This window comes from Vulpes vulpes, chromosome 1 (genome assembly GCF_048418805.1).
Source record: "Vulpes vulpes isolate BD-2025 chromosome 1, VulVul3, whole genome shotgun sequence".
Lineage (NCBI taxonomy): Eukaryota > Metazoa > Chordata > Mammalia > Carnivora > Canidae > Vulpes > Vulpes vulpes.
This window is the reverse complement of record NC_132780.1, coordinates 194506277-194523244: the sequence shown is the minus strand read 5'-3', so window position 1 is coordinate 194523244 and position 16968 is coordinate 194506277. Positions and strand designations below refer to the sequence as shown.

The 16968-nt window shown below is 40.5% G+C and overlaps 1 protein-coding gene across 2 annotated transcripts in view; it reads right to left on the bottom strand.

The window, feature by feature from the left end:
- The window catches only part of ARMC2 (armadillo repeat containing 2), a 104638-nt gene that overhangs the window by 51238 nt on the left and 36432 nt on the right, over positions 1 to 16968 (bottom strand). For both annotated transcript variants that reach the window (XM_072738396.1, XM_072738398.1), the window contains 3 exons: positions 13570 to 13646; positions 8833 to 8931; positions 4759 to 4934 (listed from right to left, as the gene is read on the bottom strand). In XM_072738396.1, coding sequence (XP_072594497.1) covers positions 4759 to 4934; positions 8833 to 8931; positions 13570 to 13646 — 352 coding nt within the window. The remainder of the gene's footprint in view (positions 1 to 4758; positions 4935 to 8832; positions 8932 to 13569; positions 13647 to 16968) is intronic.

Sequence of the window (16968 nt, the reverse complement as noted above, 5' to 3'; positions counted from 1 at the left end):
TTATGGTAAATATGATATAAATGATCTTTAGGGTAAGCATGCTCTACTGATAAGTATTTACTTCTTTATAAAGTCTCATCCTTATACAATGAGATTATTAGTTACTTTTTAAAGAGTACATGAGGATAAAAGGGGGAAGGATATTGATCAATTTAATTAAATGGGGTAATTGCTTTAATATACAAGAGTAAAGGAAGATGGATAACAAAAAAATTCAGATTAGATTAATTTAGAAAAGAATACCTAGTAGGGGTGAAGAAAAGATAAGAAAGGAGGAAGGTATGATTCTCTATTGTTTGTATAAAAGAAAACAAAAAAGTAATATTCTTGGGTTAGATAATACATATATATTTATTTTAGATGCTCTATTTGGAATGCTTTTAGATAATAGCAAGTAGTGTTCAAAACTTAAAATTACCTTCTAAATCATACAAAAATATTTAAGTAAATTAAACACAGGGAATAAGAAACTATACTTCAAAAAAAAAGAAAGCACAGTAGAGGGCGACTAACTACATCAAGTAGACTCAATTAGCTGTATATTTGTCTAAAGGAGTAAAAATTAAAAATAAAAATATCCTAAGTGTCCTACATTAGGGAATAATTTAATAAATTATGGAACAATACCATTCATATTAAGGAGTCACAGAAAGGGTAACTGTGAATACCATGTTTAAAAAGAAGACATTTAGGGATCCCTGGGTGGCGCAGCGGTTTGGCGCCTGCCTTTGGCCCAGGGCGCGATCCTGGAGACCCAGGATCGAATCCCACATCGGGCTCCTGGTACATGGAGCCTGCTTCTCCCTCTGCCTGTGTCTCTGCCTCTCTCTCTCTCTCTGTGACTATCATAAATTAAAAAAAAAAAAAAAAAAAAAAAGAAGACACTTATAAATTTATAACTTACTGTTAGATGGGAATATTATATGCCCCCATTGCAAGAATGTAAAATATATTTGTAGGAATGAGGTCATTTGAGCAAACACATACATCTGTGTGATAAAGGATGGCGTATGGGTCATTATTTTATCATTAAAAAGTATCTTTAAAATTACCTTCAATATTGTTTATTAATGACTTTCCAGTTAGTTGAAAAAAAGATAATGGAGTCTATCAGACATGTTTTTAAAGATTCATTCTGTGTTCGATCCACCAATATTAATGAACTCCTACTGTGTACCAGGCACAGTGCTGTTCACTGTAGGAGACATGAGGATCAACATGAACAGTCTCATGTCTGAAGGGCAGAGGGAGGGAAGCATTATTCATAGAGCAGCGTCCCTCTGCCTCCCTGCTCAGGGCCCTCTCCAGGTTATCTCAGAGTGACCTTGCAAATTAGGAACTGTCATTTCCATTTTGCACCTGGGGAGTCTCTGTATTAAAAATGCAGATCCTGGGCTGCCAGGCTGGCTCTGTTGCATCAGAATCTGCATTTTTTTTTAAAGATTGTATTTATTTATTCATGAGAGACACAGAGAGAGGCAGAGAAATAGGTAGAGGGAGATGCAGGCTCCCTGCAGGGAGACCGATATGGAACTCCATCCTAGGACCCCAGGGATCACACCCTGAGCCAAAGACGGCAGCTCAACCACTGAGCCACCCAGGTGCCCCCAGAATCTGCATTTTAACAAGCTCCCCAGAGATCCAGTGCACGTGCAAGTCTGAGAAGTTCTGTTGTGGAAGTATCATAAACTGTTATATGAGGCAGGATGGTGATTCCTTCTGTTTTAAGGAGGGAAAAGGATATGGGGGAAAAAAAAAAGTAATGTTCAGGTATTCAAAAAAATTATTTAAAAACCCAGTAAATAAGCTGACTAAAGACAATAGAAATAAATTCTATATCAATGGAAATACATATTGTCCTTAATGCTTGGGAATATATTTTAATTAGTTAACTATCTTCCACTACATCATGAGCCTGGCGGGGGTGGGGGGCACTACATGATATGTAGCATGAGTTACATATATACTTAATAAAATGTGTTGAAGAAATAAATGAATACAACTAACCTCACCCCCCCCCCCAAGTCTTCTGTTTTTAGTGAAAAGTGACAAAGGGAAAATAACAACATATATCAGGGTTTCCATTAAAAATCAGACAAACAAAAAAACAATCATTTCCAAGCCTGCTGCGAGGTCAGTTTACATCCAAACCACATTCCTATACCTTCTCTTTTGGTGACTGTAAAACTATGACTCTGAGATGTGAAAAGATAATAAAATGTTAAATCATATGCAAGGAACATAGACTACCTAACATAAAACGGCTCTTTCCGCCCCACGCTGTCCGTTCCCTTTCCTGTGCGTTCCACTGTGCCCTCAGTACTCAGCCTCCCCTCGGGTGTTCTGTTGATCAGAGTCTCTCCTGCTACATGCCAGCTGGGGAGGCAGGGACAATTTTATTCCCTGTATTCCAGTGTCAGGAGTCCCTGGCACAAAGTAAGCTATTGCAGTGGGATGGTTTATTTCTTACCTTAAAAATAGCAGTCTTTTCTATTTAAAGCAAACTTGGAAAATTAAAGAGAAGTTTTAAAACACTTATAATACTATTACTATATATAATCACTGTTGACAGACTGTTGGGTTGTTTTTATTCTTTCACCCTCTGTATAGGGAATTAGATTTTTTTTTTGGCCCCCTGAATATAGTTGCATTCATAGTATATATGTTTGTACTCAAAAAATTCTTAATATAGACTGGTACATGTTTGTAAGATCTTTTGATACAAAGGTTGAAATTAAATGGCTGTCTGGCAAAACCTCTAACTTCCTTAACCAAAAAAAAAAAAAAAAAAAAGGAAGAAGTCAGAACAACTGACATGATGTTCACTGAATATGTTTAACTATAAATAATTGTAAATGTCTGAATAGTAAGGCTAAATTGGTAGGTAAAATATTGGCAGAAACTAGAGAAGATATTAAAAACATCTTAGTTCCATATATCTTTTTTTTTTTTGCTGATTTTTTTTTCTTTTGACAGTTTTTATGATGTGGTCTTTTTAAAACTTGCATAGAATTCCATCACCAAGCCCTGTGCAAAACAAGGTCTTGCTTGGAACATTAGGGCAGATTCAGGTAGCAGATGGGAAGTCGGGCTTGATGGCCTTGAAGGTCCCTCCCGACCTGGTTCTGTAGTTCATCAGAAGGAACAGCCTGCCCATCTCTGCTCTGGGAGGGCAGCCCAGCACAATCACCCCTGATTCGTTCAGCAAGGCAGTCGAGGTCCCACTGAGAGCTTTATCTAATCAAATTTCGTTCAGAATGCCATCACCGCCTGGCACGTCACTTAGCCTTTTACCCTAAAATAGTTAAACTGTGTCATTCATAGAATTAATTTGAATGGCACCCTTAATAACCAAAATAATATTTTCTCTGCAAAGCATTGATGAATTCATGGCATTTTCTTCCTTTCTCTCTCTCTCTCATTTATCTGTTTTTTTTGGTTTGGTATGGAGCAAAATGTCTAGGATCCAGATGAACAACCAAAGGTCACGTTGATCCCTCAGTAACTGGCAGCGTGGGTCTACCCAGGGCAGCTACCCTGGTGGAACCTTCCAGCCTCACACAGGGGCTCTCCTGGGCCCAGGGGGCACCCCAAATCCAGGGCCAGAGAGGAAATGGGGTGAGCATGCAGGTATCTTTTCACCTCTACCTACCACTTTTTTTTCAAGCTTTTATTTAAATTCTCGTTGTTTCTGTGGCTCATGCTCTTTTTTGTTTCGTTAAAGCTGATTAATTAATCACTTACCCTCAATGAGGGGAGTAAAAGGCTACCGAAATCACCATTTCAAAGAAATGTTACTTTCAGAGTCAAATATCATATCCAGGCTTCTTACAAGAGGGTGAATAGTTTGTGAGGACAGCTAAATAAGAATGTAGCTTCTCCAAAAACATCGCAAAGACTATTGTAGTCAGAATATTCGGGAAACACATCAAAATCAGGAACCGTGGGCATTCTCACGAAACTCTCAGTAAGTATGCCAATGCTCACCTTCAGTGTGTACTTTCAGACTTTAAATTATATGAATTATGGGTGTTAACATAATAGCTCTTACTTTTATGAGACCAGGTAAACAAAGCTTCATTCATTTGTTTTAGCGGCTCTCTTAGAAGGTCCTATAATAACTCTGTCTTATCTTTTGTTTCCAACTGCTTAGGGCTGTGACAACAAAGGGCTCCCCTCAAACAATGATATCATTTTGTTCGAGACAGAGTTTATTCAGACTTTTATTTGGTGTCTGGCCTTTTCTTCTAACACCTCCCGGGAGCCTTCTGTTACCACCTTCCCATGACCGCATGCAGCTGTTTCTCTGGTTCACACTGGTTCATAAAGCACCTGGCCAGTGTGTCCATGGCCCACGTTACCCTAAGTTATTTATTAAATCATGTAGCAGAATCCAGCGCTCAGCAGAAACCGTAGGGCAGAAGCCACAGCTTGCATTCTCGGATACTCATCACCAGTCAGGTTACTTGAAGAACTGCTTTGAATGGATTTGCCTATTGTCACCTTTTGTAAAAACCTAGCCGCGGTCCAAATGCAGGAGTTTATTTGAATATTTTCCACGTACTCAGCCTTAGTGCCTTGGATATAGTACTTCCTAGTCAAATTCTGAGATGCCAATTTATTGACCTGAATTTTTTTTTTCAAGATTCTAAACGCACACACCACATTTCTAATGTTCTTTGTAATATTTACAAATAAAGTGTTAAACAAAACTTGCATGTGCTACAGTCTACTAGACCAGAGGAAAGAAAAACTTACTGCTAGAATAATTTTTGCAAGTTTAAGGCTGAGCACGTCTGAACCAATATCAACTAGTTTATATAGGGTCTTCAGGAGAATACTTCTTCTCTTAAATTTATTTCCAAGCATGTTTCCTTCCTCTAAAGCGTGATGAAGTTGTGTGCAAGCAGCACAAATCGTTTCAATGTTTTCTTCTGTCAGAGCAAAGAGAGTAAAGCAGCACTTACTAATTAAGGTCAAGCTTTCAAGGGTGTCAAACACAGTGTAAGTAAAACCCCATAATTATTTCCCCGAACATCTTCAAATTCCTGAATGATGCTTTTTCCCTTCTCTTGTAATTTCCATCTACCTGATTTTTTTTTCACCTCGTTGACCCACCTCCTACCATGTTGACTTATTTACTAATCAGTCAGCTTATCTAGAACACACAGTCTTTCAAAGAGCCTATTGAAGAATGGAATGGCACCTATTCCAGTTGGTTCGCTGTATTCCAAATGCCTCCACCTCATGGTGCTCGGCTCAGTCTCAGGGAAGCACAAGACTGTGTCTCCACCTCCAACCCTTTGGGGCATAGTTCCACTGGCCTAGAATGTTCTCCTCACCTTCATCCCTACTGATTTTGGTCCATCAAAGCTCTGTTTACATTCTGGCTCCTCCAGAAAAGACGTACCGTTCCACATTCCACAAACATTACTTGGCACTCTGTCATTTTTCACATACATATGTATGTTCTGTTACATGAGCTGTGCCCTCAGATAGATGTCACACTAAGTGCAGAGGAGTCATGTCTTTGCATCTTTGGATCAACAGAGCATGGTACAGTGAGAAGCCTGGACTGACAATCTATAACATGGTCTAATATATACTCATTTTCTGATATATCTGCTGATGAAAACGGTGATCAATATTTTTTTTTTGAGAGAACAATGCCCATTACCTGAGGAAAGAAGGTCCAAAGGGAATAAAAATCTCAAAATGCCACCTTATCCCCTATTATTTGCGGGTGGTTATTACAAGACAGGAGGATAAAATGAAGACTTTAGTTGGGAAATAGGAGAAACCTAGAACATTTTCTTTTATAGTGAGAATTCTGAGGACAGCAATCTTTGGCAGTGATAGCCATACCCACAGGCATACAAGGAAGAAAAACTAGCACATAAAATGGAATGTGAGGGGAAATCTAAGAATCCAAGTCTAAGATATTCAGTTGAAAACTATTATCTGATAGATTCCATCACAAAATTTAAAATTAGGAAACCAATCTTAAATAAATACCATAATGTGCTCTTAAAAGCCCACATAGAGGAAGTGTGCGCCTGAAGAAGGAAATGACTCAGGCCATTTTTAGCTCTTTTCAACAATAACATCTAAGAAAAAATTTTAAACCTCAATAGCTCAGTAACCTTCAATGCCTTTCGGTTATGCACTTAAATAAATGAATTTTTGGGAAATGACTTAGACTAACTTTAAATAAAAGGAAAAACCTGAGCTCCATTGTAAGAACACTTTTGTTCTGTTGTTTTATTCTTCTGTTACTGGCAGTTTCTTCACAAACCCCAAGTCCAGGCTATGGGCCACTCTCTGGCAGTGGGGAGACCTCAAGGCATTTTTCTAACGTTTCCCTCTGCAAACTCTTCAGCCTGGTGGGTTCAACGAGGAGTGGCTGTTTTAGCTTAAAGGAAACTAAAAAAAGGAAGTTTCATGGGTCAAAATTTAAACTGTTGATCAAATTAACTCTTTATATCAATTGGCTTGTCAAAAATGCCACAGAGGTTCAAAAGACAACTTGAGCTCAAGAGCTTCCAAGATTCTCAAGGGGCTAATGCTTGTGGGTGAGAGTAATAGAAAGCAATGTTGTCTCAAAGTAACTTATCCCTATAAGATACTTAGTAATTCCAAACGGGAAAATAGTATCTTTATATTGGAAAAACCTGGACACCACCTTCCCCAAGTGATCAGAACCCCCATCCCCAGTAAGAGACCAGATCAGCATCATGTGCCTATTGCTGTGATGCACTGAGGACACAGCACCCCTCCTGCCATATACATACCCCAAATACCTCATCTGGGTCTAAGTGTGAGAAAATACCAGACGAAACTCATTTGTGGGGGCAGTTTATAAAATAATTGGCCTGTACTCCTCAACTATGTCAAGATCATGAAAGAGGCATGACAAATACCTTGAATTTATAATCCAGGATTTTCTTTCTCTACAAAGGAAATTATTAGGATAACTGCCAAAATCTGAGTATTTTGTACCTAAAAAGTATTGTATGGTAGTTTCCAGATGTGTAACAGAATGTCCTTGTTTCTTAAAATATATGTTAGGGTATTAGGGATGTGGGCCATCACATTGGCAACTTGTTCTCAAATGGATCAAAAAAGGAAAAAAAACTCTGTGTGTGTGTGTGTGTGTGTGTGTGTGTGTGTGTGTGTGTGTGTTGGGGGGGTTACAGAAAAACAAGAGCAAGAGGGAGGAAGAGAGAGGGAATAATAAAGTAAATGTGGTAAAATACTAATATTTGAGGAATCTGAGGGAAGGGCATACAGGATTTCTTTGTACTATTCTTGAAGCTTTCCTGTAAGTCCGAAATTATGTCAAAATAAAAAGAAAAATAATAAAGACCCTCAAAAACTCAAGTAGCCCAGTCCTGTCACCATTTGCTATTCTTAAAGTTGATGGGAGCGATGCCATATTTCAGTGTCATCAATCCTCGGAGAAGGGAGATTCATTGGCATTTCAAACCCCAAACTCCAGTTCAATTTTCTCTGTTGGTGTCCTCAGAACTCTCTTAAAATCTTTCCAGCGGAAGACTTCTTCCAAGATAGGCCTCTGTGCTGCAGGCCATCCTCCCCACTGCGCTCTTCCTAGCGTGTTCTCCTTTTATACCTTTGCCCAGACTGACTGCTCTTCTTACTGGTTTTTGCATGCATCTCCTAAAATAAAGGCCCCAAAGTTAAGCTGGCTTGCTAATCTGAGGGTGAAAATTAGTAACTCTAAGAGGAGAAAAATCATCACTTGGGGTTTTGAGCTACAGTGGACAGCGATGATGGTCCAGTCTAATCCACGTCACCTGGCATGTGAACACTGCTACATGCAGAGATTAAGTGGCTCCCCGAAGCCACGTGCTTCGTTAGTAGCAATACCAGGAGCATAAGCCCTCCCCAGGGCTCCCACATGAGCCACGAGCACAGCAAAGCACTAAAAGGGAGCTGAGGAACAGTGAGATTATTTGAACCCTTTAGGAAGTAGGTCTTTTACATGACTTCCTCACTTGCTGGGGAGGACTTGTTTACCCTGCTCCTCGTAGGGTCTCTTTCTGAATCTATTACACTGTTTTGCGCATCCTGGAGTCCTCATTCCACAATGCTTAGTAAGGGCCCAATGTGTGCTGTGTGGTTTGAGCTAGGTGGAGGTCCAAGACTATGGCTCCAGAGGAGCCCATTTCAACTTCAGAAATGAAATCCCCGAGGAGCAGCAAAGGAGAAAAAGCAGGGACCATTCCCTTGACAAGCTTCCCATGGGGCACCTTTGCAGAGACCCATTGATCATGGGCCTTCACTGCTGGGGAACTTCACGGTGCAAGGGCTGGGTATACACCAGGCCAGGCCACGTCCAGCTCTGAGTGGCATTCCCAACAAGGGTGGTAAACCTTAGGAGAGGAGGACATACACGTTTGGATCTGGAAAACCATGGGCACACCTCCCAAGGATGGCGGTCTATGAGACTTAGTCAAAGATTCAGGAGCCTGAAATCTGTTTTAATCTTCTACTTTCGTGTATTAACTGCCGCCCCAGAGATTTCCAACCAGCGTTTCCTTGGGCAGACAGGTGATAATTAATATATATTCCCTGGGGAGTTTTAGAAGTAGGCTCTCTTCCTGAAATTAAAGCATAGTTTTTACTCACTAAATATTAGGTTTACATGTCGTTCATACATACATTACTGGATGAGTAAAGAGATAACTTCATTTGTTTCTGAACATATTCACAGAAATGGTAGGCAAAACATGCTAAAAATATCAGGGCAATGGGGAAACATATAAATAACTACAGATATTCTCAATTTAAAACAAAAACTGATTTTTTTACCCTTTTCTAATTCATGCAAAATCGGTACAATCCTCGTATTCCAAAAGACTTCATCTACTTCTATTTCTGTTTCCTTTTCTTGCAAGTTGGCTTTAGAGACTGCAAAAGAAATCCAGATCAGGAGAAAGCTGTGAAAAAAAGTTATACCTAGAGCATCATCACAAGTCTTTACTATTCATCACTATATTAATCAACTGTGGAATGAAATTACATTTAAGCCCAACTAATTCTAATTAGAACTACCTGTCTTCTAAGCAAATCACCCCAAATTGAACTCAGAAAAGATCATGTAAAGAGATCAGAACTTTAAACTCTGGTTAGGACACCGCATGATGTCTCAAACTTTGTAAATGCTGGAATTATCATCAGTAAGGCAAATAGTTGTTCTTGTTGTTGCTGCTGTTATTTTTAAGTAAGCTCTACGCCCAATGTGGGGCATGAACCCACGACCCCAGAATCAAGGTGTGCATGTTCCACCACTGAGCCAGCCAGGCACCCTGCAAGGCAAATAGTTTGAGTTATTTTTTATTTAAACTTACCACTCTGTAACGTGGAATAAATAGAAAACTACAGATAGGATTTTGAGACATGTTTAATAAAAAATTTTCTAAAAGGAAGGCCTATGGCGAGACTTTCTTTCCAATAGAAAACGAAATGGCCGTATCATTGTGGGGCCAATGCCATTAACACCAAGTGAATCTGTGTGGGGTAGTAGGAAAAGCCTGTACTTTAGGCACTGACAGATTTCAGTGCATATCACAGCTTCATTACTGATGCCCTGGTTGGCTGGGATCTGGTTCTCATCCTTTCTAAGCCTCATCAGTGAAACAGAGATGAATATCTTTGCATTCAGGGCTATGAGAATTAAAAGACATGATATAGGTAAAGCTGAGAGCCCAATGCCTAATATCTAGTAATGCACAATAAATGTGAATTTTATTTTCCTGATTAAAAAAAAAACAATAGGCCACCACTGTCTGAAGTTTATCCGGCTATGTGATCCCACTGAATCATCACGATTAGATGCTGCCTGTGAATGTAGGCTGTAGAAGAATAGCTGCCATTGCCTGGGGGACTTTAAGAGGCAGCACAACTCTTCAATTTTTATAACATTATGAAGAGGTCCCCAAATGGTTTCCATTTTCCAGATGAAGAAAGTGCGGCTCAGGGGTATTAAGCTACCTGCCCAAGGTCACACAGCTCCACAGCACTTGTAAGCACTTGACCTCTAGGCTAGTCCACCCCACAGCAAAAACAGTAAACTGAAAGATGACTTTGGAGGGCCATGTGAATCTTACTAGAAACTGCAAATCATGATCTATTTCACACAGGAAATATCTCACTATCTAAAGCACAGACAGTGTAGCTGGAGGGGGCACTGCTCCCTCCAGAAATGAGAGTGCGGACTCTCAAGAGCAATGCGAAGGACATAGTCCTCAGCTTCCCTTCTCCCTTTCTCTCCCTCCGTTCCCATAAGGTGCTCACATGGCACCCAGTCCATTCAGTCTGTACCTGCTCAGAGTGGACCCAGTACAATCAATCAAGTGCCCACAGTAGTGCCTACACCCCAAAAATGTCGCACAAAGAGTTAGAAAAGATAGGGACAATCAGGGTTTCATAGAAAGAGAAGAAGGGAGAGCAGCGAAAAGGCATATGCCCTATATATTTTTAGATTATTTCAATGAGGGCGGGGGAGAGGACCAATGGACCAGGGAAGCCTATTAAGAGCACAGGTTCTAGAGTCACTGTCTGGTTTTGAATCCTAGCTCTACCAACCTAGGAGCTAGTTGACTGTGGGCAAGGTGCATCGCTTTTCCTCTAGAAAATGGGGTAACAATGGTAATCTCCAAGTATTGGGATTATGGGTCATTAATTTCTCTAATGTGCTACTGTATTTTCCAAAACCTCTCATGTATTTGTGTTACTCTTTAGAAGAAGAAAATACATACAATCCACATGAAACTTCCTAAGCGTGCAATGACGATGTCACCCAGGAGAAGCAGGAAAGCTAAGCAATGTACCCATCCCTTCCAGCACAGAGGCCTTCCTCTAACACACTTCTTGCTGGAAACAGCCACCCCAGTTGCAGCGAGTCCAGGCTCGCCTTTTATCAGACCTTCTTGATACCAAAAGGGGACAATGTACACTGGGCGTGTGAAAAGAGCTTGGGCAGAAAAAGTAGATAGAAAGGGATTGTCAACAAGGGTGTAATTAAACGGTGTAGGTGTGCTCTCTATAGTTTTACTAGCAAAGCGTCACGTAATCATCTAACCCATAAGGAAGAATTCACCATAAAATGCATAGGTGTGGGGCACCTGGGTGGCTCAGTCAGTTGAGCGTCTGTCTGCCTTCGCCTCAGGTCCTGATTTTGAGGCCCCACGTGGGCTCCCTGCTCAGTGGGGAGTCTGCTTCTTCTTCTCCCTCTGCCCCTCCCCCTGCATGTGCTCTCTCTATCTCAAATAAATAAATAAATAAATAAATAAATAAAATCTTTTAAAAAATGCATATGTGCATTGCCTTTAGGACAAAATCAGTCCATATCGTGCAGGTTCACAATCCCTTATCCAAAGCCTTTGGGCCAGATGTGTTTTGGGATTCAAAAAATTTTGAATTTTAGTAAGGGAATATGCTACACACACTGCAAGACCACCCCCAGTAAGGTCTTCTGGGGTGGCACCCTGCAGCTGGGTACAGGCATATTCACAGGAACAAAACAAAGACAATTCCTGGCCTCCCATCAGTCCAGGTCAGGCATTGTCACTAAATGAGTTTGAAAAAATACTTCAAAAATTCAGAGCTTTCCCAAGCTTCAACTTTCCGTCTCAATCTTTTGGGTTATTACTTTTATGAGTCTACCCTAACTTTGATAAATTATAGGTATGGATTCTAAAAGTAAACCTGAATACTCGAGCAGTATAAAACACATGGTTGTTCATATTCCCAGGTATCTGACAAAGCCCAAAGACGTGTGAATAAAGTCAACATATATCAAGGCAAGTGAAAAGCCAGACGATAAGTCAGACAAATAACTTAATCACCAAATATTTATGGCACCCTGAAATTTACCAAGTCCAATAAGTTCAAATCAGCATTTTTACCTCCTATGCAATATGCCCTTTCATAGAATAGCTCTGTGAGAAACCATGATTATCAATCTGCTTCTTAGGATACACAGAATCAAGAACATGCTCACCCTAGGCAGAGTTGAATTACAGGGGTGAGCCAGAAATTGCAGAAGGGTTTAACCTTGGGAAAGGAAAGGCCCTTGCAAGCCCTTCTGGATGTTCTAAAGACTTGTTCCTTCTCAGAGCAAAAGTCAGCCAGACACTGGGGCTTAAGGGATCACTTTCAACCCTTTCCCAAGAATCATAGTGCAAGCAGTTGTGTCCAACCGTGACCTTTCCACATCTCCGCCCACTCCCGGACCCCCTTCAACTCTGCTTTCTGCAAAAATACCATTTTATATAACCAAACCCCTCTCCACTCTAGCAACTGAAGCATGGGATCCTGTGATTACTCTTTAAGATCTACAAAAACTAAATAAAAGTTTGCCTCAGTCTTGGGCAACAACCTAATATTTTAGAAAGCACTTTCATCTAGGTTCACAGTTTGCTAAATATAAAAATTATGATTCAACAGGAAATTGGGTAAGTCAAGCAGAAATTTCAGCATGTTTTTGACGATTTTGCTGTCTCAGTGGTTATAGTTTTTAACCACAGCTTTGAGTTCTGGACACAAAACTTGACACAATGTTTATTGGCTGATGTTTTTAGCAAGTAAATGTAAAATCCTTAGCAACAAAGCTGATGCAGAAATCAGGCTAGGATTTTCCTGAGTGTTACAGAAATTCCGATTGGCCACAAAAGTCATTTTATTGATGAGAAATTAGTTTTGAAAGTAAGAAAATATTTGGGGGGCCTAATATTAGTTTGGTTTTATAAAATTGCATGTGTGTAAAAAAGTGAAAAATATAACAAACACCTGTGTACCCACAAACAGTTTGATCAAATATTAACTGTATTTTTATCCTCTCCTTTATTTCAAAGAAATAAACATTATAGATATAGTTGCCATCCCCTATCTATTCCCCTTCCTTCCTCTGCCTCCAAGGGTTACCAGCATTCTAAATCAGGTGGTTATTTTTTTTATCATGTTTGATTTTACACGTCACCACATAGATCTGTATCCATCAACAACATATGTCATTGTTTTTGCAACTTAATGTTTTCATGTAATATGTTTGTACTCATTTCAGCCAATATTACATGTGTAACTGCTACACTTCATTGAATGAATACATTTTGCATCATTTCTAGCCTGTGATTTATATTGTTACATTTATTCCCTCAAACTTAAAGCCCCCAAAGGCTGTCTTCATACAGCTAATAGAGCTTCACTTAAGTGAGCCATGATTTTGAACTCAAGAAGGATGCTGCTGTCAAATTTTGCAATTTTCCAAATGCTTTTACAAAATGATTGCTTGTATGCTCACTGAGACAGTAATCTATGGAGGTTTGAGGCCCTAGAGCTGTAATGGTAAGAATTTGAAGACTGTGGTGAAAATAATAAAAATTTCTAAAAATAAAATGTTGATGTGTGGCCAAGTTGGCCGAAGTCACTGGAGTTTTCAAACAGTGAACCAGCTGAGACATCTTCAGTGCAAATGTTTCTCCTGCGGGTGGAGATGCTGAAGGCGAAGGCGTGCTGGGGACCTCTACTACGCACAGGGCACCTCACCTGCTCTCATTTCCAGTCTGCTCAGGTCCGAGCTGTTGAAACATGATGAGGTTCTTGAAGGCCTCTTCCCCTGGTCCCTAGGAGAAAGAGGAATACACACAACACTCAGCCCACAAACCAAAGCATTTCTTCTTTCCGTAAAGTGTGGAGTCGGCTCTAGGCAGGTTGTGAAGAAACCACAGAGGACTGTTTCTAAGACGGGGTTTGGTGCTCTACAATCCTTTAGCCAACATCTGATTTCCAGCTAAGGTTTATCTATCAAAAGACAAGTCAGAGCTGCCTCATAGTATTAAATGCAATTACCAGAAACAACAACAACAAAAACTCCCAAGTTTACTTTGCAAATCAAAAAAAAAAAAAAAAAAAAAAAAAAATCCTGCTGAAGGATATATACCACAAGAGGTCACTGTTAGAATAAGAAAGAACTCTGGTATGCAGGGAAGCACAAAAGACTAGCCTTTAGGAGCTGGAAGGGACCTTTCTCTAGGTCTCCCTTTGCACAAGGAAACTGTTCCCAAATTGGTCAGATGTGCCCAAGGTCACAAAGCAGGGTCAGATCCAGAGCCCCGGGCTCATAATTTCCAATTCACAGCTCTTCCTACTTCAGCACAGACTGTTCTGTTTCCACTTAAAAAACTCATTAATACTCCTTGAAAATGCTTTATTTTTAAAATAATTTATTTTTTAAAAGATTTTATTTATTTATTCATGAGAGACACACACAGAGGCAGAGACACAGGCAGAGCGAGAAGCAGGCTCCATGCAGGGAGCCCGATATGGGACTCTTTCCCGGGACTCCAGAATCATGCCCTGAGCCCCAAGGCAGACACTTAACCTCTGAGCCACCCAGGAGTCCCTTTTTAAAATAATTTAAATGTGAAAGAAAATTGAAGGTAAATTCAGGCAGCCCCCAGATGACAAATATTTTGTATTCCAGATAAAAGAGTAGTGGTTGGCCAATAGTAGGATTATATTGTCAGGTTGTTTTAGGTTTGTTTTTTGTTTTTGTTTTTGTTTTTTTTTAAGGTTATATTTAATGTAAAGACCATCCAGGAAGGATACAACTTTTCCTTAGCTACAGCTGACACTTAAAAATGCTCACTTCAAATATCTGTACACAATTCCAAGTGCAAATTTTACAACAAATTTTTTTGTCATCAAATAAAATATTTGCTATAAAAAATCACAAATAATGCATATGCGCGTGGTCAGGGTCACTCACAAATACCCAGACACATATTTGTGAATAAGATCCCCAGTAAATGTTCAGTGCTGTGTCTTGGCCCTTGGTTTTTACTGCTGCCCCAAGGATTAGCTTCTCCAAATATCATTTTTCCCATAAACATGTTCCTTTTTTGAACACTTGATTTAACACTTCTCTTTGTCATTTAGTAGAGAAAAGATCAAGCTAATCCTTCCCAAAATATCTAATTATTTCATACTCTGAAACAATTGCCTTATTTTTATGCAGGGTAAAAACACAAATCTGGTAGCAAGGTGTCCCTGGCCAATCAAAGAAAGAATATGGGGATGGGATCTTCTTTGTCAACACTCTTGGGAGTTGAGATTCAGATGGAACAGATCTAATCTACCCTTGAAGAAAGTAAAATACCAAAGTTTGACAAGGCGTGAAGCTAAGGAAGTTCTCATACATATCACTCCTAGAAATAACAAGAAAGTCTAAGAACCAGGGAGGCAAGCCTTCTTTTCAGTATTGTCCTAAACAATTATTGAAATCAAGCAGGACAGTTTTCAAATAATGGCCTTCCAAAGTCATTGGTCCACTTTCAGAGTCATGGCCAGTGATGAGGTTGCCTCCCTAAACCACATTTGTGTATCCCTACTTCTGGTTGGGGGGAAGAAAAAGAAGGGTCTTTCTTCTTATGATATACCAGAGCTCAACAGTGCTCCTACTGGTTCTCAAGAAGAACACCCGATGAGGATTTACGAAGCTCCCTATGATCGTCATTGTACAGTGGCTGAGCTTACGGGCTCTGAACCTAAACTACCAGGTCCCAGGTCCCGGGTCCAACATTTATCAGCTATGTAGATTTGGGCAACTTACTTAAACTTTTGGTCTTATCTTAACACAAGGGCAAAGCCTCTCCTTCGTACAGTGACTGGCACATGTGAAGAACTTAATAGTCAATATTTGTATTTTCTTTTGCTCTGAATCAACAAGCAGCTGTCTGAATGGTCCAGTGCTTGATGTTACTGTGATAAAGAACATATATAGCATTGCCCTGAAGAAGTCTAAAATCTACTTTGAGGAACTAAGCAACTTTTTTTAAATGGAAACTTCCAATGGAGTCTCTAATCAAGTACTAGATTGTGAAAGTCAGCGTGTTACAAGAACTAGAGGGATGCTGAGAAGGAAGTGATTAGTGAGAGGGAGAAGTGGGCCACAAAGTGGGTCTTAAAAAAATAAAAGTTGAACCAGCAAGGGATAGCACTGCTCTTCAGAGGGGAGGAACATGAGTGGAGGCAAAGAGCAGCATGAGCAGCCTGGTATTCAGGGCGGGGGATAATTGCAAGGGACCAGCAAGGCAGGAATAGGAGCTTTCTGCTGGGATGCATCGGAAGCAGCTTCCTGCAACCCTGGGGAGAGGTGATGGCCCAGTCTGATGGGCCATAAGGAGCTATCATAGGTTCTAACATGAGAAAGTAATGGGATCTGGATCTGGGACAAGAGCATTTAGGAGGTAACAAGATCTAAGTCTTTGGGGGTGCCAGTGGGACTGGAGAGAACCTGTAAATGAAAAGTTGATAGGATTGGTGGTTGATTTCAGGCAGAAGAAAGAACAGAAGGTAGGCCTCGGGGAACAGGATAGCGGGGTTGCCATCAATAGAAATGGGCAGGTTAGAAAGAACAGTTTGAGGAGTAAAGCATGTGTGACATTTGTCATATTGAGTTTTGGATGAAAAATGAGGTGTCAGCAAAGGAGACGTGGAAGTCAGGGACAGAGCGCTGTTAGAGATCCAAGCGGTCCTACAGGGACTAGAGTCATCAGGCTTGTGGCTCGAAAGACGAGACTCTCAGGACAAAGCCTTTTCAGATACTCATGTAAAGGACAGAAAGGGGAAAAGGAGTCCAAAGGAAGAAGAAAAATAAAATAGGTTCTCATGCAGCCCAAGCATGCTGAGAAGGCAAGCATGAGACACAGGTCAAAGATGAACACTGAGGAAGAAGAACCGTCCTGTCTGACCAGGGCAAGCCTAACAGGGTTTCTGGGGAATGAGACAGTTGAAGTCCCACAATCAGAGTGAGGTGGAGAGAGACGCATCAAGAAAAGAAAATCCTGGGACACCTGGGTAGCTCAGGCGGTTAAGCGGCTGCCTTCTGCTCAGCTCATGATCCCAGTGGAGCCGGAGCCCTGGGTCCCTGCTCAGCGGGGAGCC